This window comes from Elephantulus edwardii, unplaced genomic scaffold (assembly GCF_000299155.1).
Source record: "Elephantulus edwardii isolate Elephantulus edwardi_28Jun2011 unplaced genomic scaffold, EleEdw1.0 scaffold00186, whole genome shotgun sequence".
Lineage (NCBI taxonomy): Eukaryota > Metazoa > Chordata > Mammalia > Macroscelidea > Macroscelididae > Elephantulus > Elephantulus edwardii.
In genome coordinates, this window is record NW_006399936.1 from 1,374,052 (window position 1) to 1,399,180 (window position 25,129).

The 25,129-nt window shown below is 50.7% G+C and overlaps 3 protein-coding genes across 5 annotated transcripts in view; all 3 read right to left on the reverse strand.

The window, feature by feature from the left end:
• The window catches only part of SETD1A (SET domain containing 1A), a 24,124-nt gene extending 23,922 nt beyond the window's left edge, over window positions 1–202 (reverse strand). The window contains exon 1 of the mRNA XM_006896508.1: window positions 44–202. The gene's annotated coding sequence lies outside the window, so the exon portion shown is untranslated. The remainder of the gene's footprint in view (window positions 1–43) is intronic.
• A 3,710-nt stretch (window positions 203–3,912) lies between these two features.
• ORAI3 (ORAI calcium release-activated calcium modulator 3) lies at window positions 3,913–7,676 on the reverse strand. Its single transcript, XM_006896507.1, has 2 exons — window positions 7,449–7,676; window positions 3,913–4,584 (listed from the first exon to the last, which is right to left on the reverse strand). The coding sequence occupies exons 1-2, from the start codon at window positions 7,674–7,676 to the stop codon at window positions 3,913–3,915; spliced, it is 900 nt and encodes a 299-aa protein (XP_006896569.1).
• Window positions 7,677–8,269: 593 nt separating this feature from the next.
• Window positions 8,270–25,129, reverse strand: part of FBXL19 (F-box and leucine-rich repeat protein 19) — a 22,684-nt gene continuing 5,824 nt past the window's right edge. For all 3 annotated transcript variants that reach the window (XM_006896511.1, XM_006896509.1, XM_006896510.1), the window contains 5 exons: window positions 23,900–24,411; window positions 15,664–15,827; window positions 15,411–15,572; window positions 10,095–10,313; window positions 8,270–9,990 (listed from right to left, as the gene is read on the reverse strand). In XM_006896511.1, the coding sequence (XP_006896573.1) occupies window positions 9,812–9,990; window positions 10,095–10,313; window positions 15,411–15,572; window positions 15,664–15,827; window positions 23,900–24,324 (1,149 nt within the window). In that variant the 5' untranslated portion in view covers window positions 24,325–24,411 and the 3' untranslated portion in view covers window positions 8,270–9,811. The remainder of the gene's footprint in view (window positions 9,991–10,094; window positions 10,314–15,410; window positions 15,573–15,663; window positions 15,828–23,899; window positions 24,412–25,129) is intronic.

A 25,129-nucleotide genomic window follows, 5' to 3' on the forward strand; every position in this document is an offset into this window, starting at 1 on the left:
CCACCTGCGTGAGGCCCAGTGGGCACAGCGTCTGCATTTGCACTTTCGCCACAAGCGCTGTCAGGAGATCTACAAGGCCAAGGGTAGCGGCCTCGCCTCGGCCTGCACCCTAAAAGGCTCAGAAGTTGCGGCCCAGCTTGCTTAGAGATTGGCCGCATCCCCCGAGGAGTGGATTTCACCACTGGAAACCAGCTGCTCCGGCCTGGGTGCCTTGACGAATCGGCGACGACCAAAGCTGTGACTAGTTCCTGAGAACTGAGGGGCGGGACTGAGACGAAGAGACCAGCCAGCGACGAGGAGGTTTGAGTGTTGCGTTGAGCAGACGCAGATTCGTCAGGCGGGCGGGGCCAATTGGTGGTTAACATGCGCGCTCCTTTCGCTCTTCCCTGTCCTTTCTTCGCACGGCCAAAGGTCCCAGAGTCCGCAGATTCGCCACGGGTCCTGGTCCCAGCTGCCACCTTCCTTCACCCACTTTGGTGGAATCAAGAAAATAACGCCCAGTTAGCCAAACCTGCCTTCCTGGCAGGTCCTACTTTTTCTGGCTCTCTCTTACTAGCACAACGCAGAGACTAGCTCAAGTTAGATGTAGGAAGAAATGGCTACGGCCCACAGCTCCCTCTCGGAGTCCGAAGAGAATCTGCAGTCAAGTAAAAGGGGCTCAAGCAGGTCTGAGGAGCGGGTCTGGCGAATCTGCGCTCCCGCTGTGGGCGGGGCCAGCGCGCGGCGCGCCGAGGGGCGTGGCCAGAGCATGCCGAGCCCGGCACAGTAGGGCGCTTCCTGTCGGTCCCACCGAGCCCGTGGTGGCGGGGAGGGGTGTCCCGAAAGTGGAAAAATACAACCAGCGGCGGTGACTCAGGCCGTTTGCCCGGCGCCGCACAGAATATAGGGATATAGGGATCGGTCCCTGTACCGTTATCATCCTCGGGCCTCTGTCTAAGAGCTCTTTTTGGCAGGTTGGGGGGGGGGGGGGGGAGACAGCCCTGCAGAGGTATGGCGTTTTGCTGGTGCTCCAGCCCATCATAGGGGAGCTGTGGTTGGCTTAATGGTCAGGAGTTGCGCAGCAAACTCAAAGGCAGCGGTTCGAGCCCACCAGCTAGCTGTTCGCAAGGAGAAAGATGGCAGTGGCTTCCTGTGCAGTTTACAGCGTCTGAAAATGTGCTGGAGGGGCAACTATGATTCGGTTCCGAACCTACCTGCACTTAACAACAACTACCCCCAGCCCAACAACAACAACTCCAAGCCCATCTTCAGTGGTCAAATCCGGACCTCTTTTGGGATTCTCTGGAAACCCTGGCAGGATCTAAGATCATTAAATGAATCTTGTGAAAGATAACCTACAGGAACAAGATTGGGCTGGTCGCTTCTCCAGGTATTTTGGTTCTGGTGCCTCAACGTTTTTAGTTTCAGGCTCCTCTGCTCACACATTCCCGCAGTTGGAGGGCAGCTACAGCCCAAATTTCCATCAGGGATCCTGGAACTGGAGTCTCCCCAGATCCTGCCAGATACCTTTTTCACTGTCTTGAATGCAGAACCCTAGGTAGAGAACAGCCCTCCCACTGAGGGCCTTCTGCCTCAGCTGAGAACATCCGTCAGGGGGACAAGTCATTGACCCCAACTTGACACTTCCTTTAAAAAGGGATGTTAATTCAAAATCGCCTGTGACTTCATCCATAACCACTGGTGAGAGTCAGCGCCCAGAGCAATCAGGGGCTTTAAGCTTGTTGCCCACTGCTGTGGTATGGACAGCTGAAACCCAGGCCCCGACAGGCACCTGGGGGGGGGGAAACCCCAGACTCTACTTCATGCTCTGCTGGAGAAGGAGGGGCAGTCTCCTGTACCAGTCAGATCCAATTTGACGGTACACACACACACACACACACACACACACACACACACACATTTTCTTCTTCTTTTTTTAAAAAAAGACTACTTCAGCCGTTGCGGCCCTCTGCCCTGGGCGGGCTGCCCTCGGCCCCCGGCCCGGGGCGAGCCGTTGTGGCCTTCTGCCTGGGGCGGGCTGCGCTTGGCCCCCGGCTCAGGGCGAACCGTCGCAGCCCTCAGGAGCAAGAAGGCAAGCAGCTGTAACCCAAGACCACCAGTAAGGTGATAAAGCGTCCTCCCTTCCCCCCTTTATATCTACGCCCCTGTTCAGCATGAAGAAGCCAGAGAGTCAGCATCCAATTCCCAAATCAGTAAGACAGTTGGTTTAATTACTATTGGAAAATGCTTGTCATTCCTCTGTAGCATCTGGTCCCCACTGGACCCTCATTTCCTTCACCTGCTCCCCCCACCGACCAAACTGTGCAGCTCTGCAACTGCATCCTGGCCCATCCTCACCCTTCTGCCCCCAACCCTCACCTCCTTGTACCCCCAATATGTTTTTCCCAATAAAAAAAAATTAAAAAAAAAAGAATGTTAATTCCTATTACACAGGACATGGTAGGTATCTGAACAATTCAGGAAAGGCCCTTGGTACTCATTCATGTCCTTTCACAACTTTAGGTTAGGAGACGGGGACTTATCCAAGGACTCAGACCACAAGATTCTAAGATTAATAGAGGACTGAGAGCCTTTAAATGTTTGGGGGAAATGACGTTGAAAAAAAGAAATTTTACATAGTGATGAGATTCTTTTCAGCTGAAATGGAATGGTTTTAGTCAAATATAACAAAAAGCATTCCACTGAGTGATGGTAAAGTTTGTTAAAGTTCTAAATGTGTGAAATTAGGGGAGAGACTGTTTTCCTGGGCCTCAGTTTCCTTACCTCTGAAAGGCAGAAATGATAAGGCTTGTCTCTTGAAGTGGTTGTGAAGATTAAAAGGTAGAAAGTCTCAAGAAACTTATCCCAAATCCCAAGTTGGAGAAAGAGGGCCCCTAAGCTACAGGAACAAGAGTTCAAAGGCTTTTGACTTTGGAGTCACTCTGCCTCCTTAAGAAGCAGTTAGTGTCTGCCAACACCAGACAGGGCTGCACTTGAAACCTACTCCCTCTCCCCCCTTCCCCATCCATGAGGAACAAGTCACCTGATCCCAAAAGCATTTACAGTTACAGGAACATTTGTGAAACATTTTATTATACAAAACAAGATGCTGTCAAGAAATCAGTGTCAGAAAAGCTCTACATTCCAAGGGTTTGAGCTGGATCTTCTCCCTTAAAATGTCTCCACCCCAACCCTTGTTTGGGACTGGGCACACCGGCCCTCAGTAGTCTTCAGAGACCCACAGCCCTGGCCCAAAAGGGTAAAAATCAGATATGGAAGCAAAAATGTGGGCCTTGGGCAGTGGGAGAGGCCCTGCCTCTTCTCCCTATGCCCACAGGTCACCAAAGGTGGAGGGTGGACTTGAACCTGAACAAGTAGGAAGGCTCTTTCTGGGAAAGGTTGGGCCTATCCTGGGATAGAAGTACTCGAATATCTCACTGCAGCAACTAAATTGGGAGTGTGGAACCTATCCAAGTCAGGGATGGGAAAAGCTTTCCTAAAACTGCCATCTATAAAATTCTACAAAAATCAAGCAGGAGTTGGCTGTCTTCTGGAGCAGCTTCGTGGGACTGGAACCTCTCGATCTCCACATCCAGTGGAGCAGCAAGTAGCTGAGGGTCAGTACCAAGTTCTGACCACGGTCTTCCTTTACCTACCATGAGTCTTGGACCAAGAACTGTGCCCTTCCTCCCCTGTCCCTGGGAGCCAAGACATAGTTTACAAAACCCTTCCCTGGGAATGTGGGGAACTGCCGAAGGTCCAGCCCAAAGGACCCTGAATCCAGCAGGAATCTGGGCTCTACCTGAGAGCAGTCACAGGAGGTGGCTTAAGTCAGGGCAGGGAATTATTAAGTCCATAGGCCTCTCAGACCTCTTGTGTATCCTTTAGGGAGACAGTGCTTGCCAGAAGGTTTGACAGAGGTTAAGGACAGCATCACACAGCCTGCAGCTCCCCCTGCAGGCGACTCAGCTCCTCTAGCTCCTGCTTGTGCCTGTCAGTCTTGTGTGCCACCAGAGAGCGATAGAAATGCAAGGCAAAGGCCACAAACACAAGCCCAACAGGTACCATTATCACGGTGGAGGCCATGGCTGCTTGCCAGCCTGGTCCATGGCCCTTCTCACCACCACCACTACACACTTGTCGGGGTGGGCAAGGCTCAGGTGACCCCACCTGTGATGGGGCAACAGAATCTGAGGACTGTGGGACTTTGGAAGTTGGGCTAAGAGAGGTAGTCACTGGTGGCAGAGTCCCAGGGATCTGGGGGGTAGGTACCGCAGGAGCTGACGTGCCCAAAGAAGCCCCAATGGGTACAAACTTGACCCAACCAACCAAGACAACTTCAGCAAGAAAGAGGAAGGTACCCAAGGCAGTGGAGAATCCCCAGGCTAATTCCACGTAGCGGTGGAGGCGCTGATGTGGTGACTGGTGGACCGAGTTGAGGTTGTGGATGTTGCTAACGGCTTCAATATGCGGCAGCAGACATGTAGAGACCATGAGCGCAAAGAGGTGCACAGCTACCAACACGGTGGTGCAGGCACTGAAGGCCACTAGCAGGCCCGGTGGGTATTCATGTTTGTTTTCCAGCTGTACCTCTACCATGGCCACCTGTGAGGACAACAGGAAACGGAGTGAGTGCCCAGAAAGCCCCTCCACAAGGTCTTCATTTGCTTGTTTTGTGCCTGTTGGGATACAACACGAACTAGAACAGTGCCTGGCCCAGCGTATGTAACCTTTACTTTGTGAACGAACTGGCAAGATTCTGTCCTGTTTTGGGCCTGTTTCCCCACCTGGCTGCTGAGAATGTTCCTGACAGTCTTAACTTGTGATAAGGGTTTAAAGAGCACAGATTCTAGAGCTGGGCTGCCTGGGTTCAGATGTCAGTTGGACAAACCATGCAACTACAAGCCAGTGATGTCATTCTCTCCGTGCCTAAACTTGATCATCTCGCAAATGCAGAGTAATAATAATACCACCCTACCTAGGGTTTTTAAGCATGTGAAAAGCCCGGTCTTTTTGTTGTGTACCATCGAATTCAAGCCAACTGGCACAGGAGGAGATTGCTCTTCCTTCTCCAGCAGAGCATCTGGTGGATTTGAACCGCGTACCTTCAGGATTGCAGTGCAGCTTCTTGCCAGAGCTCCCTCACAGCCCACCTTATAAACAGTGGAAGGCCAGTAGTAAGCTCAGCACAGGTGCTTGCCGTTTTTATTATATCTAACACATCCTAGACCAGAAGTTGCAGATGGGCATACAACCATGTTTTTCTTGGTTCATGCAGTAAGTGTTTGTAAAGAAAATTGAATCAGTTGCCAATTTTTAAAATTTCTTATTAATATCTTAATTCTAGATCTTCCTGAAAACCTGGGAGATGTGGCCCCACCATGCTCACAACATAGCGATCAGCTGTAGCTGAATTATAGTTAGGTCATGAGGTCTAACAGAGCCTCACAGTCCCCCACACAGCTAACTTAATGTCCATATTGCCTAAGTGGTCTTGGCAAATATCTGAGCTAGTGACGCTGTTCTAGATTTTTAGAAATTGAACTCATCAGCTAGATGAAATTCAAGCCTGTTCCGCCACTAACTTGCAGAAATCTTGGGCAGATGTTCAACATCTCTGATCCTCAGCCTCCTTTTCTGTAAAATGGTCACAGTTCACAGAATGTCTGATGTTTCATGACTGTTTAGTGCAACTGGTATAATATGACCGTGTAGTGCACTTTGTATAATATTTATTGTTCTTCTAACTCAACTCACTTGGATTCCAGAATTTGGTTCCTTTCCAATTCCTGGTTCTTGTACAGTCCATTAGACTGCCCTGGGTGGGTAGGGGAATGAGAGAAGGAAGGTGCAGGGCCTGGCAGGTGGTGGTAAGGCAGGATCGAGTACTTTGGAAAATGGAGCCGGACTGGGTGTCAGGAGATGTTTTCCACAGACAGGGGTGTGAGCCAGGATTAGTCCTGCTCTCTTCCATACCCTGCCCCAGCACTTCTTTCTCCTGCCAGGACAGTCTTTTCCCCAGTCCCCACTCCCTTGATCCTGCAGAGGTCTTAGGCTTTCAAGCTGTCATTCTGGAAACTGCAAGCCCATCCACAGGTTGGATGTCTCTTTGGGATTGGGCTGGACTCTTGGGCTGATGAGAGTTAGAGACCTTCCCCAAATAGATACGTGGGCTCCAATTCCTTGCCCCAAATGACACTTTTTCTGTCAGGACAGGTAGGCTACCCTGTGGATGTGGCCCTTACTGAGAAAACCATACTGACTGCAACCCTAACTGGCCAAAACATCCTGTCATCTTCCAGATACAGGCTGTAGCAGAGCCAGGCAGGGACCCATGGCTCCCATTCAAGACTCTATCCCCATATTCTTCTCATTCACAGGCAAACCTCCAAGATGTCACTCAAATTAGGGTTCTCCTTTTTGTGTCGTGAATGTGGCAGAAGCCAATGACCAATAGTCTAAAGACCATCGGTTCTAATTCATTCTGAATCCCTCATCCAATGAGAACGCCTGTCCCACTCTGGGTCTCCGTTTCCCCATCTGCCCAGTGAACTTGTTAGGCTTGAGCTATCTCCCGTGTGTCCTGCTTTAACTGGTTTGGCTACAAGATGCCTGATGACAGGAATCAGCTCATTCTAAGGCAGATTCTTGGCAAGCTGTGGAGGGCACACCCTCCATGATCTCACTTGAATTCCCACTGGCCTGGGGAGATGGGAGGGGGCCCCGTCCAGGGTCACACAGCTGGCCAAACTCAAGGGGAAGCGAGAATTTTTGTGTGCCGAACTCCTCACTCTGAGGCCTTCAAAAGGCAACTGCAGGGACCGTTAAATGCTCATCCTCCCACGCCTGCAGCTTATCAACTGGGGAATCACTTATCAGCTTCCACATCGGCTTCCTTCCCCATACCCTTCCTCACAGGCACCTTCTCTTCTCAAAGCTTCCTGGGCAACGCTAAACACCCTTCTGAGCCTCAAGGGAGTCTTCACCCTCCTTGTGATGGGCGGGCCCACCTCCTCCTGCTGGCTGACCCCCTCCATCCAGTTCATCCTCTCCCAGCCCTGCAGAGCTTCCCCTACCCCGGTGCCTTTGAGACTTGAGACCAAAATAACGTTGGCGGCGGGGCTGTGTTGCTCTTGGACCTCTCAGCTCCACTGTTGCATTTAACCCGCTCGGCAATCCCGCTCCACCATGACGCTTTTTCGGACTTTTGTCCTCCCCACTGTCCTCTTTATGCTCCTGGAAGCGTTTTCACATGCACTCGCGTGTACAGCGCCCCCAATACACTCCCTTATAATAATAATTAAAAAAAAAGACTTGTGCATCCCTGGGACTCTTCCTGTTGCCTCCTTAAACAACTACCTATTCTTCTGTCCTATCTGTAGCTCCCCTGACTACCTGTTGGCTTCATTCCTGACCCTGGGCCCCCATCTGCATCGCTCCCACCCGTGCGCCCCCTTTCCGCCCCTCACCATGGCGAAGCCCGAGAGCAGGGCGGACGTGCGGCTGGAGGCCTTGAGCTTGGCCCGGCTGAGGTAGAGGCGGCGCCAGCTGAGCGCCCGCAGCGAGTGCTGACTGGCCCCCATGAGGTCCAGGTAGCCGCGGTGCACGAACTCTCGGTAGGTGGCCGAGGCTGCTGGGCTGTCGCCCGCGGGGTTCAGCGGGTCCTGCTCGCCCGCGTCCCCCTCCCCGCCTTTCATCCTGGAGACGTCTGTACCCAGACGGTCACCGAAGGGCCGCAACACTTTGGGAGCCCCGGCAGGGCCAGCCCACGCCGGATAGCAGCCCCATCACTAAGGCAGGAGAGCGCCCTGGAAGGGGTGGCCCCGCTGCAGCAGGAAGAACTGGAGCCGGCGGGCGCCCCAGGGGCCAAAGGACCGCGGAGGCCGAAACAGGAACTAGGGCGGGGGCGGAGCCGGGGCGTCCACATGACGGGGTGGAGCCGGGGGGCCCAGCCCCCCTCAGCCTTGGTCGGCAGAGATCCTGAGGGGGGGGGGTCATGCAGCATCTGAGCCCCACCTAAGTGAATCCCCAGCCCACATTTGTGACTTGCAGCCCTGATACCCTGAAAACACACCTAAATATCCAGAGATGCCCAAGAATCCTTTTCTAAAGTGAACTCAAGGAAGGTGAGCGCAGGGGTTCCCAATCCATGTACTGGGTGCTCACAGGCCTTAAAGCCTCAGGTCAGGGGAACCCCAAAAGCGCTAGGTCCGCAGGATCACAAGCCCCGTCAGCTCTGCACGCCGACACTCGCACCCAACGCCACGGACAGACACACTAACTCGGTGGCCCCGGCTGGAAGATTTTTAGTTTTATAGCAAACCGTGTTGTATAGATTCGGGGGCCCAGGGGCCCAGCCCGGCTGGGTACCCCACCTGCCCCCCCACCGGGCTGCCTCCTCCCTTCCCCAAGCGGCTCCATCCGCAATTCCGTTCGCGTTCCCCAGGCCCCCTCCCCTCCGGCCTTTGGTCCGCCCAGTCCCTCCCCCCACCCGTACACCTCCCAGTTACCTGAGGTATGTGGATAGATCCCCCCCTCCCCAACTGGTACAACCTGGCTCCCTAGGCAGGCCCGGGTCGAGGGGCGGGACCTGACCCGATCCCTCCCCCAACTCCCAACACCCTACCCCCACGCTGGAGGAAGGGGCGAGGAGGAAGGGCCAAGAGTCTGTTACTAAGTTCCCATGGCAACTAAGAGGGGCCATTTCCAGCTTTTAGCACTGGCATCGGGAGGTGTCCATTGGCTGCTATTTCCATGGCAACCAGGAGTGGCAGTTCCCTGGGCAAATAGGTACAAGTTTCCATGACGGTAAGAGTGGGAAAAGCCACGCTGGAGGAACCTCATCGTCCCCATCCTTGGGCCGGCCCCGCCCCCTCGCGTAGGGAGGGCTGGGCGATACAGTAAAGCAAGATCCTGGGTGGCACAGTCCAGACTGGGTGCCCAGGGGACCAGTCTTAGTCCAGGCTGGTCCCGGCCCCTCACACTCCAGCTCCCCCAGGTCCGAGGTTCCCCGGTTCAAGTAACACTTCAGTACAGATGAATGTTCAAGTATTGTGCAGGGAGGTAGGCAGGGGGCTGGGGCACCCCTTGCCACTCCCCTGGGCCATGCTGAACACCACGGCCCCCACTCCTCACAATAGCTGCCATTGTCAGTGACGTTCAAGGAGTCAGGGGTGGGAGAAAGAAACTGAAATCTGAGGAGGGGGGGACTGCAAGGGGTGACCCCGAAGGGGTATTACTGCCCCCACATCCGCCCTGGTCTCCCTTACCCCCTATACTCAGTTCTGGTTTCCCTTGGCACCCCTACCTCTGACACCTGGATCCCCAGTTGATCCTCTGATTTCCCTTTTTTGGCCCCCCCATCCCACCCCCAACTCCAAGCATCAGGTCTTCTTGTTCCCTGAACCCTAGATGTTCTGCTTTCTGCCCCCCTCCCCCCAGCCCATCCTCCACCTCCCCCAGTCCCCGGGCTCCCAGCATCCTGTGTGCAGATATCCCCTTCCCCTTCCCCTCCCCCCTCCAACTTGCACCTGAACCCCCCTCCCACCATCCCTTTGGCTCAGCACCCCCCAGTACCTCTGACCCACTCCCCCCAGGGGATGGACAATGAAGTAGGTGGAAGGGGGAGGGGATGGGAAGGAGAGACCCCCAGAGATATCAGTGCAGGGGGAAGAGGGGGCAGGCTGGCTCTAGTTCCTGGTCAGGAACCCCAAGTCAGAAGACTCAGCAATTCCCAGTCATGAGGTGAGTAACGGCCTCCTGGCAGGGGATGAAATGAAAGCCAGAGGCCCAGGCTCCAGATGAGTCCTGGGGAAGGGTGGGGGGCACCCAACTAGCTGTCCTTGAGAAGGAGCTTTTCCTCTGGGCAGCGGAAGGGGCCTGGGGGCCCGGCGGCTGCCAGCCGGGCACAAGCTTCGGGTGAGAGCTGGCGACAGGAGCGCAGGTCCAGTCGGCGCAGGCGTGGGCAGCGGCGGAACAGCGGGAGGCAGTGGTCCGTGAGGCGGTGGCAACCTGGGGATATAGCAGAGGCAATTCAGACCAGCCAGGTGATCGCTGGAGAGGCAGTGGCCCTGGGGGCCAACGGGCAGGGGAGATGGACAGGGCACCATGCTTACCAGCGAGATTGAGGTGCACGAGGGTCTCTCGAAGTGGGGAGGTGGGGGCTGTGAGGAGGTGAACGCTGGGGTCCCCGACATGGGCGCAGTGGCTCAGGTCCAGGGCACTCAGTTGGGGCGCGTGGCGCAGCAGGAGCCGCAGGGAGGCATCCGTGAGCTCTAGGCCGGCCAGGCGCAGCTCAGCGACCCCCTGCAGCCGCCCACGGCTCTCGGTTTGGCCTGGGTGCACAGACAGGAGTCAACACTCTGGTTCACTCCCTCTCCTGTGCTCAAGCTTCTAGACTAGCAGTGCCTCTGCACCCACTCCCCCCATTCCACTGACCCTTCTCCCGCTGGACCGGAGCCTCGACTTGCTGCACCTTCTGCCCCACTTCATTCTTCACCCAAATGCCCCGACCTCAGCACACCTCTCGGACCTCATGCGTCCACCGCAGATCGCCCTCACTGAGGGTCCCAGAGCTCCTCTACACGGGACTGTAAGGTTTCACACGCTTCTGATCCTTCCCTGCATTCCTTTTCTTCCGCTTCCTCACCACGACATATTTTATGTTCCTTGTTTGTTTGTTTGTTTTTATTAAACTTTCCTCTCCGTCCGGAATGCCAGCCTTATGAAGGCTCTAATTTTTGTTCATAGTTTTATCTCACTGCTAGATCCCAGCAACTGTTGAATAAAGTTCATCCAACAGCTGACTTTGCTCAAGAAATGGTCAACAGAGGCTTGGCTTTATTTTTCCTCTCTGCGATTTACAGCCTCTAAAAACCTGCTGGGGGAGTCAGCGAGGTCCTGGCTTGATGGCAACGAGTATGAGTGAGACTGACGAAGTCACACTCTGAGTGGAACTAAACCCTGCCAGAGCTGCCTCCTCACTCACTCCCATCTCTCATGGCATCAAAAAGAGGTTCTCAAACACAAAGGGTGTCGTGTCTTCCCCTGAGGGCACTTCAAAACAAATTCATGATCTCCCTGGTGGTGGTGCTGTTGGTGTATGGTGCCAGCAAGTAGGCTCCTGATGTAGAAAAATAAACCTCTGTCCCGTCCCGTCCTGCCTCAGCCTCATAACTGTGTGTGTCCATGGCCGAAGCCACCCAGTTCAACTACATGAAGACCTTTCTCTTTCTCACCTACTCTCTACTTTTAGCCAAGCACCATGTCCTTCTGCAGGGACTCACTTGTACCTCCAGATAACAAGCCCAAAGTTATTCCTACAAGGCCCTAGTCCCAGCGTCTATCTCTTCCTTCATCCCAAACACTTGAGCCAAACTCCATGCCAAACCTGTCTCACGAGCCTGTGACCCTCTAAGCTCAGCCTGCACTTAACCAATGTCCCTGGTGTTCACGTCCAAGCTCAAGACCCTTGTGGCCCTGGCTCCAGAGTAAAAAGGGGCACACCTTTCCTGTTTACCCCTAAAACATTTGTGTTTTTTAAGAAAGTTTTTCCTGTTTGGTTTGTTTCCACTCTCAAATTACAGACACGATACAGGATTCCCAGGACTGCTTCAAAGGAATCATTTGATTAGACACTCCCATAGTTTAGGTTAGAGCCTGGCAGGGGCTCACACCCCCTCCTACCCCCAGCTGAGAATTTACATTTATTTCCACCCAAGATATGCTAAGCCTGCACCTACACTTTTAACCAGAAACTCATTCTGTTAGTCATAGGGGATCTCGAAGGATCCCAAAGAGGAAAAGAGAGGGAGAAGCATCTTGGTAAAATCTACATTGTCTGAGATAGAGAAGCAAATTTTCAAGCGGGAACTGAAGTGGAATGAACTGGTTCAGATCTCGCCTTAGGAGTCAAGTTATCTGATCACCACTCCTGTATACAGATGAGCAAACCCAGGTTCAAATCATTAAACTATCTGCTCAAGAGCACATGACTATGAAATGAAGTAAGACAGCCAGGAAACCCCGGTCTGCTGACTCGCTGTGTCCAGGCTGCTAGCACAATGCGGTGTCTCTAAGGCCTGAGATAAATGAGATCAGATGTCACAGCTCCCGAGCCCAACCAGCCAAGTAGTTTATGGAGTCTATGGTATTTATGTTTTTTAACTGATGTGGAAAGAAGATATTCTGTCCCAGCTTCTACACTTAAAAAAAATCACTGAAACAGCAAATGTTTTGTTACATGGATTTTACCACTATTTTTAAAAGGGTATTTTTAGAATGAAATTCCGTTACTGAGCTTTTCCTTTGGAAAAAAATCTCAAGACCAGAGGATGAGAGGAGTAAAAATTAATAAAGTTAGGTAAAAGGAAAAGCAATATACAATAAGAGGCTAGTTAGACATTGTAATTAGTTAATTACATTAATCAATGGTAATTAATGTTATTGAAAATTACTAAGAATGATTAGAAAAAACCAATAATGATTTGTAAATGATCACAAAAAATATTTTTACTTTCTTTAATCTTAAGACTTGGCAAGCAATGATTGGCTGGAGATGGCCACTGGACATGGCTCCTAATATCCCATGCCAGCATGTGACTTCTGTCACCTGCCAGGCCACTTCTGTGGGCACTGGACAGTGCGAGTCCTGAATTCCACCCACTCTGTCTTTCAGCAACTTGTGTGCCTAAGAGATGCTGCTACAGACACCCTCGACCCAGAGCTAAGAAAGTAGAGAAGGTCACCTTGGGATTGAAGTGACATGTGAGCGTCAGTGAGGATTCTCCTGAGGTGGCAGCACTGTACTTGGGCCTTCAAAGATTTTAACATGGTGCTGACTGAGAGAGGAGGAACACCAGGCAGCGAGCAGAAGGGGTGAAGGCAAGTGAAAAGAAAAAGAGAGCAAGACTTTATGCTTCCTACCAGGAAGGCTAAAAACAGGAAGGTGGGTATAAAGTCTCACCATGCATTTGAGAGCTGGATAATGAATAAGGATGATGGAAGAATCAATGCCTTTGAGTAGTGCTGGGGAAGAATACTGAGCATATCATGGACCACCAAGAGATGAAACAGGTTTGTACTGAACTAGATGAACTAGTTGCTGCTTAGAAACAAAAATTTTAAAACTTCTCCTCACATACTTTGGTCATGCTGCCAGGAGGGAGCACTCCTTGGAGAAGGACATCATGTTTGGAAAGGTAGAAGGTCAATGCAAGAGAGGAAGATTCTGGACAAGATGGATTGAACTAGTGACTGTGGCAATGAACTAGTGACTGTGGCAATGGGGTTAGGTGTGTCAATGAGGTTGGCTCAGGAAAGGATTGACTCCAGGGCACATGACAACAACAACATGCACAACAAAGGAGCTCTGGTGACGTAGTGCTAACAAAAAACGTCAGCAGTTTGAATCCACAGCCTTGGAGTGGTTTTGTTTGTTTGATGCACAACAGATCTTGAGGGCCTGCGAGCCTCATTTTTGCCAACCCCCCCCCCAGTCCTGATAAAGGGACCCCAAACAGAAATGAATTCAGGCTAAAGGAACAGTCTTACAGCCTGTCCTTTCTCACCTTCTGAAATGCAGACCCTAATGTCCACAAACAAAATAGAGCTTTCCCTCTTGGTCCTGTGTTTGTCTGATTTATTATGAATTCAATACACATTTGCTGCTCACACCACTGAGAAGATATAGTGCCCTGGCCCTGTCTTTGCCCTTAGGCAGCTTGTCAACCAGCGGAGACTATGAAGTCATCATATAGCCAAAGGACTGGGCATGAATATTTTCACCTCCAACAAACAAATGGAAAAAGAACCTAGTGAGAGGAAACAAATACTAAGAGATTCATTTCACAACAGTGAACAAGCTGAGTGGGGTAATGTGACAGGAATTTTGTGGGTGATAAGGGAGGGCTTCTAGAAGGAAGTAGAATCTAGAAGGAAGATGAGGAGATAATTAGATGAACAGCATTCTGTGTAAAGCAAGTCAGCACCCTGGGGCTACAAAGCACTTAGCCAAGGGGTCAAAACACAGGGACAGCTTGTCAGAGTGGCTGAGAGGTCAGAAGTAGCCAGAGGGCTGAGGTGAAGTACTGATCATCAAAAGAGCAGAGCGCAACAGTTTAGGGGATTGGAGAGGACCCTGGGAGCACCCCATCTCTAGTCAGAACCACCAGCCCTGTCTCCCACCCCAGCAATGCACCTCTGGTGAGCCCTGAGGTGACTGGCCTCTGCTCACCTGTCCAGCCTCAGCTCTCAGCAACCCTTCAGTCAGAAACCATCTCACACTCCCCAGGGCGTGGCACAGACTGTCCTCTGCCTGGAAAAATCTTGTCCTTTTCAAGACTCAGATCAAACAATCCAACAGCACCTTCTCAAAGAGGGCTTCCCTCACTTCACACCTTAGGTTGCCTTCGCGCACCTCACCCCAAGACCTCTGTTTCTGGGGTCCTGTCTTCTCTATGACTGAGGTTCTACCAGACTGGAGACTGAGGCCACCCAGTTTGAGGTCTCCAGAGCTCTAGTTGGAGCCTATGCAGAGCTCATTCAACAACTTGAGGTGACGTCACCTGACAGAGTACCTGAACCTGACTGGGGAGGGCAGGGCAAGAGGCGGCTGAGTAAGGAGTTCCCATTAACCCCCTTCAAGCTGACTGACTACCTATTTCTGTATTCTCTTGAAAAAAATTATTCACTCATACTTAGGCCACAGGGTCATAGCCCAAACCTCTAGCTCAGCCCTGTTCTTACTATTTGTGTTTTTTTTGTTTACAGAGGAATGCTCACTTACTAGAAATTACTGTTGCCATTTGGAAAATCAAACCTTTTCACAGAAAAATTTATTCAGAATTCTGGCTCCTCCTTAGAAGGGGCCTGACAGGCCACAAGCAGCATCACTGTCACCTCAGGAAGAGACCCCGCCCCCTGGCCAGCATTACATGTCCCCGTTATTGGGACGGCCCTCGCTTCTCCCAGGATTCACTCTTCATTCTCTCATCTTATTTTGTGTCTCATCACATAATTATCTCCCTCTACTGGAGGGCAGTGGTTCTATCTACTTCTGCCCTGTTCCTTGTCACTCCTGTCACGAGGTCCAGTTTGTAGCAAGTGAATGAACAAACAAGTAAAAAACCCACTGTCATCAACGGTGACTCTCAGAGACCCTCTGGAAAGGGCAGAACCGCCTCATGGGTTTCTGAAGCTGTAGTTCCTTAGGGAAGCCCACTGGCCTACCTGTCCTACGTGGAGATGCAGGTGAGCTGAAATAGCTAGCAGTCAGCCACTTAACCACTCCATCATTAGGCTGGCCTCATGGTCACGTGCTCCTTTCCTTCCTCAAATGCTTTAACATTCAATGTGAATCAAGAGACTTCAGCGGTCTCATACCCACACTGTGCCCAATCCAGTATACAGATGAGCAAGCCAAGGCCACACACCTGGTTTGGTGTCGGGTGGAGGCAGCAGCAGCTCACGGAGCTGGGAGTCTTTAACATCTTCAATCCAGCGGAGGTCCAGGAGCCTCAGGGCTGGCAGTGGGGCTGAGCCCAGGGCGGAGACTGAGAGCCAGGAGCAGCCGGAGAGCACCAGCTCCTGCAGGCCTGGGCAGGGGATCAGGAAGCCAGTGCCGGGAGGGCCCTGTCCCAGGGCCATGCCTCTCCCCACCCTATACCACCTGGCTACCCATCCTACCTTGCAGTCGGTTCAAAAGCCACATGAGCTGCTTCTTCGAGACACCTGTCCAGCTGAGGTCCAGGGCCCGGGGTTGGCGCCGGACCACACCACTGAGCATGGGTGGAGTCAGCGACTTCCTACGGCTCAGGTCCATTCGAGGCCACAGACGCTTGTCATAGCACCTAGTGGCCACAAGGTGGAGACAGAGACCAGTTTTCAGCTCCCAGAGCACCCACAAACCATCCTACACCCCAAAGGTTCTTCTTTCTCCTGGCCCAGATAGAGAACAAAACAGCAAGTAGCTCATGGCCAAAGGCCCTGGGTTTGGGGCCCAGGTCCATCACCCATGTGGATGTGGGATCCTGGGCAAGTCTATTCCTCTTCCTGAGCCTCGTTTATAAAATGAAGATAATGACCCAGTCTCTACTCGCTTCACAGCACTGCTGTGAGATCAAATGAGGTAATTATAGCTTGTGAGCCTTCCAGCTTATAAAGCATTTTGCCAAATATACAAACACCCTACACACTGCATTTGATGTAACACCAAAGGGTCTCCTTCGGTGGCTCCACCTCCCTCTTTGGGCTGTTCAATTCCTCCCTTGCCGGGTTATGGCAGCTCATGGACATTTCTCATTTTCTCCCAGAAGCCCTGGCCTCCACGCTCATCTGCCCCAGGTAGCCGGCCAGCTGTCAGAGGCTTGACTTACAGCTCTAACATTTTATTTATCTAATTATTTTGTCTCTTTAACTGGAATGTCCATACCAGAGGGGCCCATGTGTCTCTGGTTTCTCTATTTCTTCACCCTGAGCCCAGCGCAGTCGCTACACATGTGCTGAGTGAGTGAATGAATGAATGGCATCGAGCCATCTGTGTGGACAACTTGAAGCTTCTTCTGAGCATGCCCTCGACACAATTCTTTTGCAATTTTTCATTTCTTCCCTCAAAGAGCTTTAAAAGGCCTGCTAGGCTCAGTACTGAAGCTACAAAGTCAATCAAGGACTACATGAATGTAAATAGGCTTCACACTTCCCAGAACCCTGGCTATCCTGACGCGCAGACAAGGCTTGGCTAGGCTATCACAACGTGCACACCAGAGCCCTGGCTGTCCCAATGCACACAACAAGAACCCTGGCTACCCCAATGTGCACAAGAAATCATCCCAAACCTATCTCACCAGGAAACCCTTCCTTCCTCACCTCTTCCCAAGCAAATATATTTGTTAACACAAAGTTTTTTGTGGTACACTAAAATTCCTTGGAAACCCAGTGTGAGAAATTCTCTTTTACTAGAATAGAGGCTCCCTGGACTGAGTGACCGTAACAGGGGGATAAGTTTACATCCCATGTCTCACCTTCCCTCCCATGATTCTGAAGAGCTTTCCCTTCAAGAAGTCCTAAGGGTGATGATACACGTCTTATCCACAGTGTAACTGATAGCCAACCTGCATTTTCTTTCAAATGAGTGCCTCTTTGCACCTCAAACCAAAATTGTTTCACATAAGCGCCCATTAACCTTAAAAAAAAAATTATTCATCATGACAGAAAATTTTGGTGATGGGTATTAGTGATGGCTGCACACTATAACTGATGTCATAAAACTGGCAGGTGAAAAATATAAAATCTATAAATATAGTATTATAAAGTTTATGATCATTAAACACACACACACACACACACACACACACACGACAAGCGTTATTACATTCTTGCCAGACATGGTTATAGCTTGATTGTAATTTGCTTTCAAAAAAATTAAGACTAATTTTGTTCAACAGAGAGAGAAACAAGTATTGTTAGGTGCCATTAAGTCAATTACAACTTACAGTGATCCTATGTGACTTAAGAGCAACCCTGTACCATGAAGAGGGCTCAGCTAGGCCAAGATTCAGAGCAAGGTTCATAGGGTCACTACAAGTCATATCAACTCGATGCTACCCAACAACATCATGATAGAAGGGAGCTCTGGAGCCTAGTGGACAGGGAGTGGAGCTGCCAACCCAAAGGCAGGGAGTTTGAATTCACCAGCTCCTCCCGTGTGATTTATAGCCTCTGAAAACACACTGGAGGGTCAGCTACAAGTTGGTTCCAACTCAACAGCAATGAGGGTTTGTTGTTTGGGGTTTTTTTTTAACGTGACAAATCAACATCAAGAAAACAAAGATTCCCAGCACTGGACCGAATGGCAGCATCACCGATGGTGAAGAGACTGAGATTGTTAACAGCTTTAGTTTGCTTGGCTCCACTATCAACACTATTGGTACCAGCAGCCAGGGAATAAAAAGATGAAGTGCATGAGAAAAGTCTGCTGTCAGAGACCTCTCCAAAGTACTGAAGAGTAGCAATTTCTGTCTAGAGACCAAGGTGCGCCTAATTCAGGCCATGGTCTTTGCCATCACTCGCTATGTACTCGAAAGCTGGACAATGACTAGGGATGATAGGAGGAGAATTAATGCCTTTCATCTGTGGTGCTGGAGTGTTGAATATACTATGGACTGCTAGGAGAACAAACAAGTTCATCCTAGAGAGGGTGAGACCAGGCTGCTCCTTGGAGGCAAGGATTCTAAAGCTTTGTCTGATATACTTTGGACATGGTGCAAGAAGGGACCAATCCTTGGAGAGGGATGTCATGCTTGGGAGGGTGGAGGGACAGCACGAGACAGGAAGACGCTCGATGAGATGGACTGACTCAGTGACTGGGATAATGGGGGTACGTATGTTAGAGACAATAAGGTTGGCACAGACTAGAGCAGGATTTAGGGCTATTGTATACAGGGTCACTATGAGTCATAGGCAATTCAACAGCACATAAAAACAACAACAACAAAGAGTAGAACTACTCCACATGCTTTTACTCTTCCCTCTCTCATGTAAATCTTACATTATCCAAAACATTTTCCTGCCCACTCTGCTCCAGTCTTGAACCCCAGCCTAAATGCCACTATCGCTTGTAAACACTCTGGGTTCTCAATGACTCGAAGGGGAATCCCTCCCTCAGCAGGCACCCACAGGCCCAAACTTGTGTTTCTACACAAGACCTGGGCCAAACCACCTACCCTCCTGCAGACACCCAACACTCTCCAGTACCAACATGCTTTAGCACCTCCTGTGCTTCTGCCAGAAATGCCAACCAATCCAGGGTCTTCAAGGCTCAGCCCTAAACTCCTCTTGCAACAACAGTCTCCCCTAGCCTTTCTGGGCTGAAGCTATTCGGTCCCTTTGCATGACCCGGCCTTGGATTAAACCTCAGTGAGGCAAGCAACAGATACTGAAGGTTCTCATAATGCCAACCGCCTGGCCTCTTGGGCATGGAGCCGGTGAAGATAAAGGGATGGCGTTCCCGCTACACAATCAGGGGAGAGACAGAGAGTGCAGTAACTAGGGAGATAAGGGTCATGGCAGGAGACAGCAGGGGGACTGTGGGAACCTGGGGTGAAAGCGGGAACAGGGGAGTCTCCAGCGGAGATAATGCCTGAGGGAGGGAAGCATTAGTTATTTGGGCAAAGGGAGGAGAGGTAGAGGAGTGTGTGTTCCCGACTGGCAACATCTGAGTTCAGGCCAAGAAGACAGAAATAAAAAAAAAACACAACAACTCTGAGAAGCAGGAATGAAGGGCAATTCGCTGTAACAAGGATAAGAGCAATAACAAGGAGGACTACAGCACTAGTACAAGATTTACTGAGGGGTTACAATGGGCCAGGTGCTATGAGTGCATTAATTAGTTAACCTCACAAACAGCCCTTGGTGGTAAATACCATTATCAGTATCTCCTTTTTGTAGTTAAGAAAAATATAAGAAACTTAATTCAAGATTCCACAACTAAGTAGAGCGGGTGAAGCGTGAGATTTGAGTGAGAAGAGTGGGGCTAGAGGAGGCTGAGGTGGAGGCAGCAAGTCAAAGCCGGGGGGCTGGAATTCTGGCCATAGCCCATCCAGGCCCAGGGTGAGTGAGGGGGTCTGAATTCCGGTTCTGCCTCCTCTGTGTTTTGGGTGACCCTCTCTTCTCTGGAATTCCATTTTACAAAGCAGGACTAGGAGAAGGATGGTACCTACTAAAGGCTGCTATGAAGATGCAGTATCACAAGGAAATACAGTGGTCACTGGGCACACAGCCTGTGTCCAAATATCCAACAGGACTGTGTGAGAGTTCACGACGAGAGCAACAGGGAACACAGGTTCTGTCTGAGCTAGAACATGGCACTGAGGCAAAAGGGTAGAAAGAACTTCTAAGAGGCCAACGTCTGGGAAAACATTCTGGGAAAGCTAGGCTTGATCTCTAAAGGCATAGCTCCAAGGTTCTTTCACCTTCTCTTTAACTCCAACTATTTCCAAAGTCCTCAAACCTCCCTCTTACCGAAGGGACACAGTAAATGGGGCCAGGCCAAACTGCGGTCCATGGGCTCACAGCCGCCTGGGTGCCAACCGTAACCAGTTCTTGCCTCTCGAAGTTCCCTGGGCTTCCTGGTGTCATCAAGTCTCTACTTGTCCATCTCCAGGCTTCTACTTACAGCCCTAATGGGACCTGACCCCTCGTTCCAATCCCTTCCTTTCTTCATTCTTTTACCCAAACCCTCAAAAACCCTAAGCCTCTGGTGGGCAGGGAGAAAAATGCAGCAACAAATGAATGGAATTCCAAAATCTCTGTAAATGTTTATTAAAAGTAATAAAAAACACAAAAACCCAAGCCTCAAATTCAACCATCTCCCTCTTTCCATCCCCTGACTGCCTTCGTTCTCCCCCCTCAGAAGACCATCCTGGTTCCCAGTTCCAAGGGAAGATCAAAGCCACCGAGCAGGAAAGCCTGCCACTTCCTGCTCCGTCCACACACTGCTCACCGGCCCCGCCTCCCACTTACCTCTTTCCCACACTCGGTCCTCACTTCCTCACCTTCGTATTAATAGCCATTCCTTTATCCCTGAACTCCCTTGTCCTTTCACACCAACATTCAATTCGGCTCATCACTTACTCTTTCCTCAATCTGTGCTGTCTTTAGGACACCCGTCAACACCCAATCGCCTTCAGTTCTCTGGCTGCTCTTTCCAGAACTTACACCAACTAAGGCTGCCATCTACACATTGAGAGCTTCCAATTCTGTATCCCTCTTGAACTTTAGACATGCAGGACCCAGCTGTGTTTCGGTTTAAACATGTCAAAACCTAAACCCCTCACGATCCTCTGGAAACTGCTGCTCCCCTGGGTCCCCAAACTCAGGGAATGGTGCTACTGTTCCCCCAGGCTCCCATGCCAGAAACTTATTAAGTCTGTTCTCTCCACAGCTTCAGTAACCACCAAAGCCAGGTCATTTTGCTTCTTACAAAGTTCTCAAACCAAGCCACTTGTCTCTATTCCAACATTGCCCATTATGCTTCCAAAGGCCCCGCTCACCTCCATCCTCGTCCTTTCATCAAATATTTTCTCACTGAATTATCATAAGGTTGAGTACAGAGCTCTGCTGGCCTAGTGCTTAGAAGCTGTGCTGCAACCCCAAAGACACATGGTTCAAAGCTGATCCTTAGAAGAAGAATGGACAATCCCCCACTATGTGATTTATTGCTTCTGAAAACCCACTGGAGGGTAAGTTAAGCTATGGGTCAGTTCTGACTTGATGGCAAACAACAAGGTTGAGTAGTAATAACAATGCCAAGCTATAGATTAGAAAACTGAGCCTTATGCACACATGTTTATCGCGGCTTTGTTCATGATAGCAAGGAGCTGGAAACAACCTAAGTGCCCATCAACAAATGAACGGATAGAGAAGCTGTGGTATATTCACACAATGGAATACTACGCTCCACTGAAAAACAAGGAACTCATGAAATATTATTCAAAATGGGTGACCCTGGAGGACATTTTACTGAGTGAAATATCTCAGTCACAAAGGGACAGATACTGCATAGTGCCACTGTTGTAAAACAGGACTGACATCGGGGTTGGGGGGAGACTGAGAAAGATAGGTTCAATAATGTACACTGCACTGAAACAGATGAGGGAGAAAACTGTTTAAAAGGGATTTGTGATTAGGTATTATTGTCATGACAGGAGTCCAGGGCGAAGGCTGCATAGTGGAGTGAACCTGGGGGAGGGACTGTAAAACAATGGGGGAACTTTTCTTTTACTTTTCAAAGAGAAGCGGGTACTGGGGGGGAGGAGTGGGCAGGGAGAAAAATGTAACAATGAATGAATGGAAATTCAAAGTCTCTGTAAATTTTTATTAAAATTAATATAAAAAAAAAAGAAGAAAGAAAACTGAGGCCTTGAAAGGTATAGCTGGCTATGCACACAATTACAAAGAGCAGGCATTGTTATTAATGAATGCCTGGTGCCGGACTCCACGACCTGAGATGAAAACCACCCTGCAATTCAGTTTCTCCCGCCTGGAGGCAGGAATCAGGCCTTATTTCTATTGTGGATCCCACATGCCCAATATGGAGCTTGCCTTGAAGAGGACTCAGCCAATGTGTTGTTCTCAAGGAACAAGAGGGACAAAGAGAGTAAACCCATCCACCCTGGCCTGCAGTATCTGCAACTTTGCTTCTATGTTGCAGGTCGACTGGGAGCCCTTGAAGGGCAGAGAGATAGGTTTAGAGAACATAACAGTCTGTGCTCTCATGAAATTCCGGTAACTGAGTCAACAACACTAATGGGTGAGGCGTTTAGTGCTCCGGGGTGTCCTCAGTTCTTCACACACGCTGGTGTCATGAATTGCCGGGGAAGAGACCTGGTCTCATAACAATGCCGTACAAAGGAATAGAATCGCCCCAGCACTTTCCAGGCTGTAATCCTGAAGGGAGCACACCACTACTGGCCTTTCCCTAAGAAATCGCCACGTGAATCTGAATCACCTGTCTTTCAATGAGCAGCTACGAACTTAACCACTGTGCCACCAGCACTCCTTTCCCACCCACTATGAAGCAAACGCTTTGGTTATCCTGGTTTTACAGGTGAACAAAAAAGCTCAAAGTGAGAAACCAGCCCAATGGAACGCAGCTTCCACCGAGTTGGAAGATCAAGATTTGACCCAAACAACGTGACTCCAGACACTGGGCTGCCATCCTCCGAGCGCTCTCAGGCGCTGTCAGAGACTGGAAGGCAGTGATGGGCACTCAACACCTCATCCCAGAGGAAGAGAAGCAGATTCCAATCCAGCCACTCACCTCGCACTGTGCTTTCCAAACAAATCAGGTAGCACACGGGTCTACAGTCAGTGCCTGAGAAAGAGCTAAAATCCACTCATTCAGTAAATGCTTCCTGAGCAATTCCACACCCTGAGCCTGTGCTGGAGATACAATAGGCCAACCTGGTCCAACTCCAGCAACTGAAGGGCCCATGAAAATGAAGCCATGAACAAAGGTCTGGCAACACACAAGGGGCCTCCATGTCATCCACTGGGAATCTGGGATTTGGCGTTTTGATGGAGGGGACCAATGTTCCTGAACAAAGCTCAGGAGGAGAAGGGCAGAATGGACAGAGGGTGCCGGTGGTGGCACCAGGGGAGAAGGAAGTGCCCCAAGTTGAAACGGAGACCCACGCATGGCTGCCTGAGAGTGCAGGGGCTGCCCCAGAGGAGGACTTTTGCATGTGCAAACCATCCTCAGAAGAAAGAGTGACATCAATGAGATAATGCAACGACAGCACTTAGCACAACGCACAGCACATACTCAACAGTCAATAAATTGAATATATTAACCAAAAGACAGACTCTGGAGCCAGAGGGCTCATGTTCAAATTATTCGGTCTACCACTGCCTGACCATATGACCTTGGGCTTCATCCTCCTCATCTGAACAACAGTCCCTACTTTAGAAAACTGTTACAAAGGTTAACTGAGCTCATAAATGGAAAAAACCCCGTATATAGAAAAAACAGTGTTAAGCTTTATACTACAACAGCACGTACGTATGGAGAGAGCTCTGGAGGTGCAGCGCTTGCTCAGCTTCTAGCCAAAAGCTCAGTGGAGGCTTGAACTCACCACCTGCCGCTGACCTGCCACTGCTCCCTGGGAGCAACACGAAGGACTTTGTTTTTCTCATAAATTCCCCGCCTCTGAGAGGGTGCAGTCAGAGCCCTTTTCCTATCATGAGCTCTTTCCTGAGCTCTCCCTCTCTGACAGGTTTCCACCATGCACAAAGGTTCTAGATTTCGCTGTATATACGTTCCCTGTAAATATTAACAAAGAACACCAAGGCCCAGAAGATCACGTTGGGGACCTGCAGCAAGTGAGGAAGAGCAAGGGAACCCCAGCCCGTTCAGGCCACTCACCAGCGGCTCCAAGTTCGGCAGACTCGCATGCAGATACACAGCTCTCGAGGCCCCAGGTGCTGAAAGACGCGAAGCCAGGCAGCTCGGGGCAGAGGGTGGTCGGATCCAGCAGCCAAAGGCAGTGTGTCAGGCTCAGGGCTTCGAGGTGGAGGGCGGACCACATGCCGCTCCAGTTGTGGGGGCCGGGGCGGCGGTGCGGGGCCCAGGGGCCAGCTGAGCAGGGGCCCTCCGCTGCCAGGGCGCACAGCCCGCCGCCCCCCACGGTTCTCTTTCTCTCCGGAGCTGCCCCGGGCTGGTCGTCGGCCGTTCCGGGCCTCGCCAGGGGCCTCGTCCTCACTCAGGGATGTGCCTGATGAGTCGGAGTCGGAGTCAGAGTCGGAGGAGGATGAGGATGTGTCAGGCACCCGCTCCAGCAGCTGGCACATCCGCTTGAAGCGCTCCAGCTTCTCTCTCTGTGGGGACGGGGACGGCACCGCTGGGCCCTCAGCAGAGGCCAAAGGTGGCTTTGGTTTCTGCAAAGCAACAGGAGGCTGTTTTAGGACCTGGCAACGGCTGTCCCACCCACCCTGCCCCTGAGGAGTCACCAAGGAATGACTAGCCCAAGGGGACAGTCCTGAGTTGCAGCTCTAGTCCTGTTCCTGATTGTCATGAGACCTTTACCGAGTCACTGCCCTTCTTTGGACTTCGCTTCCCTCATCAGTAACAGGACACTTGACTTAATCAAAAGTAATGTAAGGATAACATATCACCTGTCCCAAGTAGAGAATCCCACGCTCATTAATTCACTACATACAGCAAACTAAGAGTAGGGGGCGCTCAGATCTAAGAGGTTGGGACTCAGAAAATAACGTTGACTCTTCACATCACAAACTGCCACCTGGCTAAATCAGTACTTAAACACCATCAGACAAACAACTGCATTTACCACTTTACCATGTAAGGACAGTAACATCTGCCTGCATCTTGAACTGGCCACTCCATCACCTTAGGGCAAGTCTCTTTCTCTATGGCTCCAATTTGCGTAGAACTTTACCACTTACAAAGTTCATTTACTTTCATCATCTCATTAAACAATTCTTTGGGATGGGGTAGGTAAAACCCCACTTTATGGATAAGGAAACTGAGGCTCAGAGCTGTTGACTAAATGCTGAGACTACACAAGGAATCAACAATTGGACAGGAAAATGAACTAAGTTTCTTTTTCTTTAAAGCTTAGAAAAAATGAGGCAA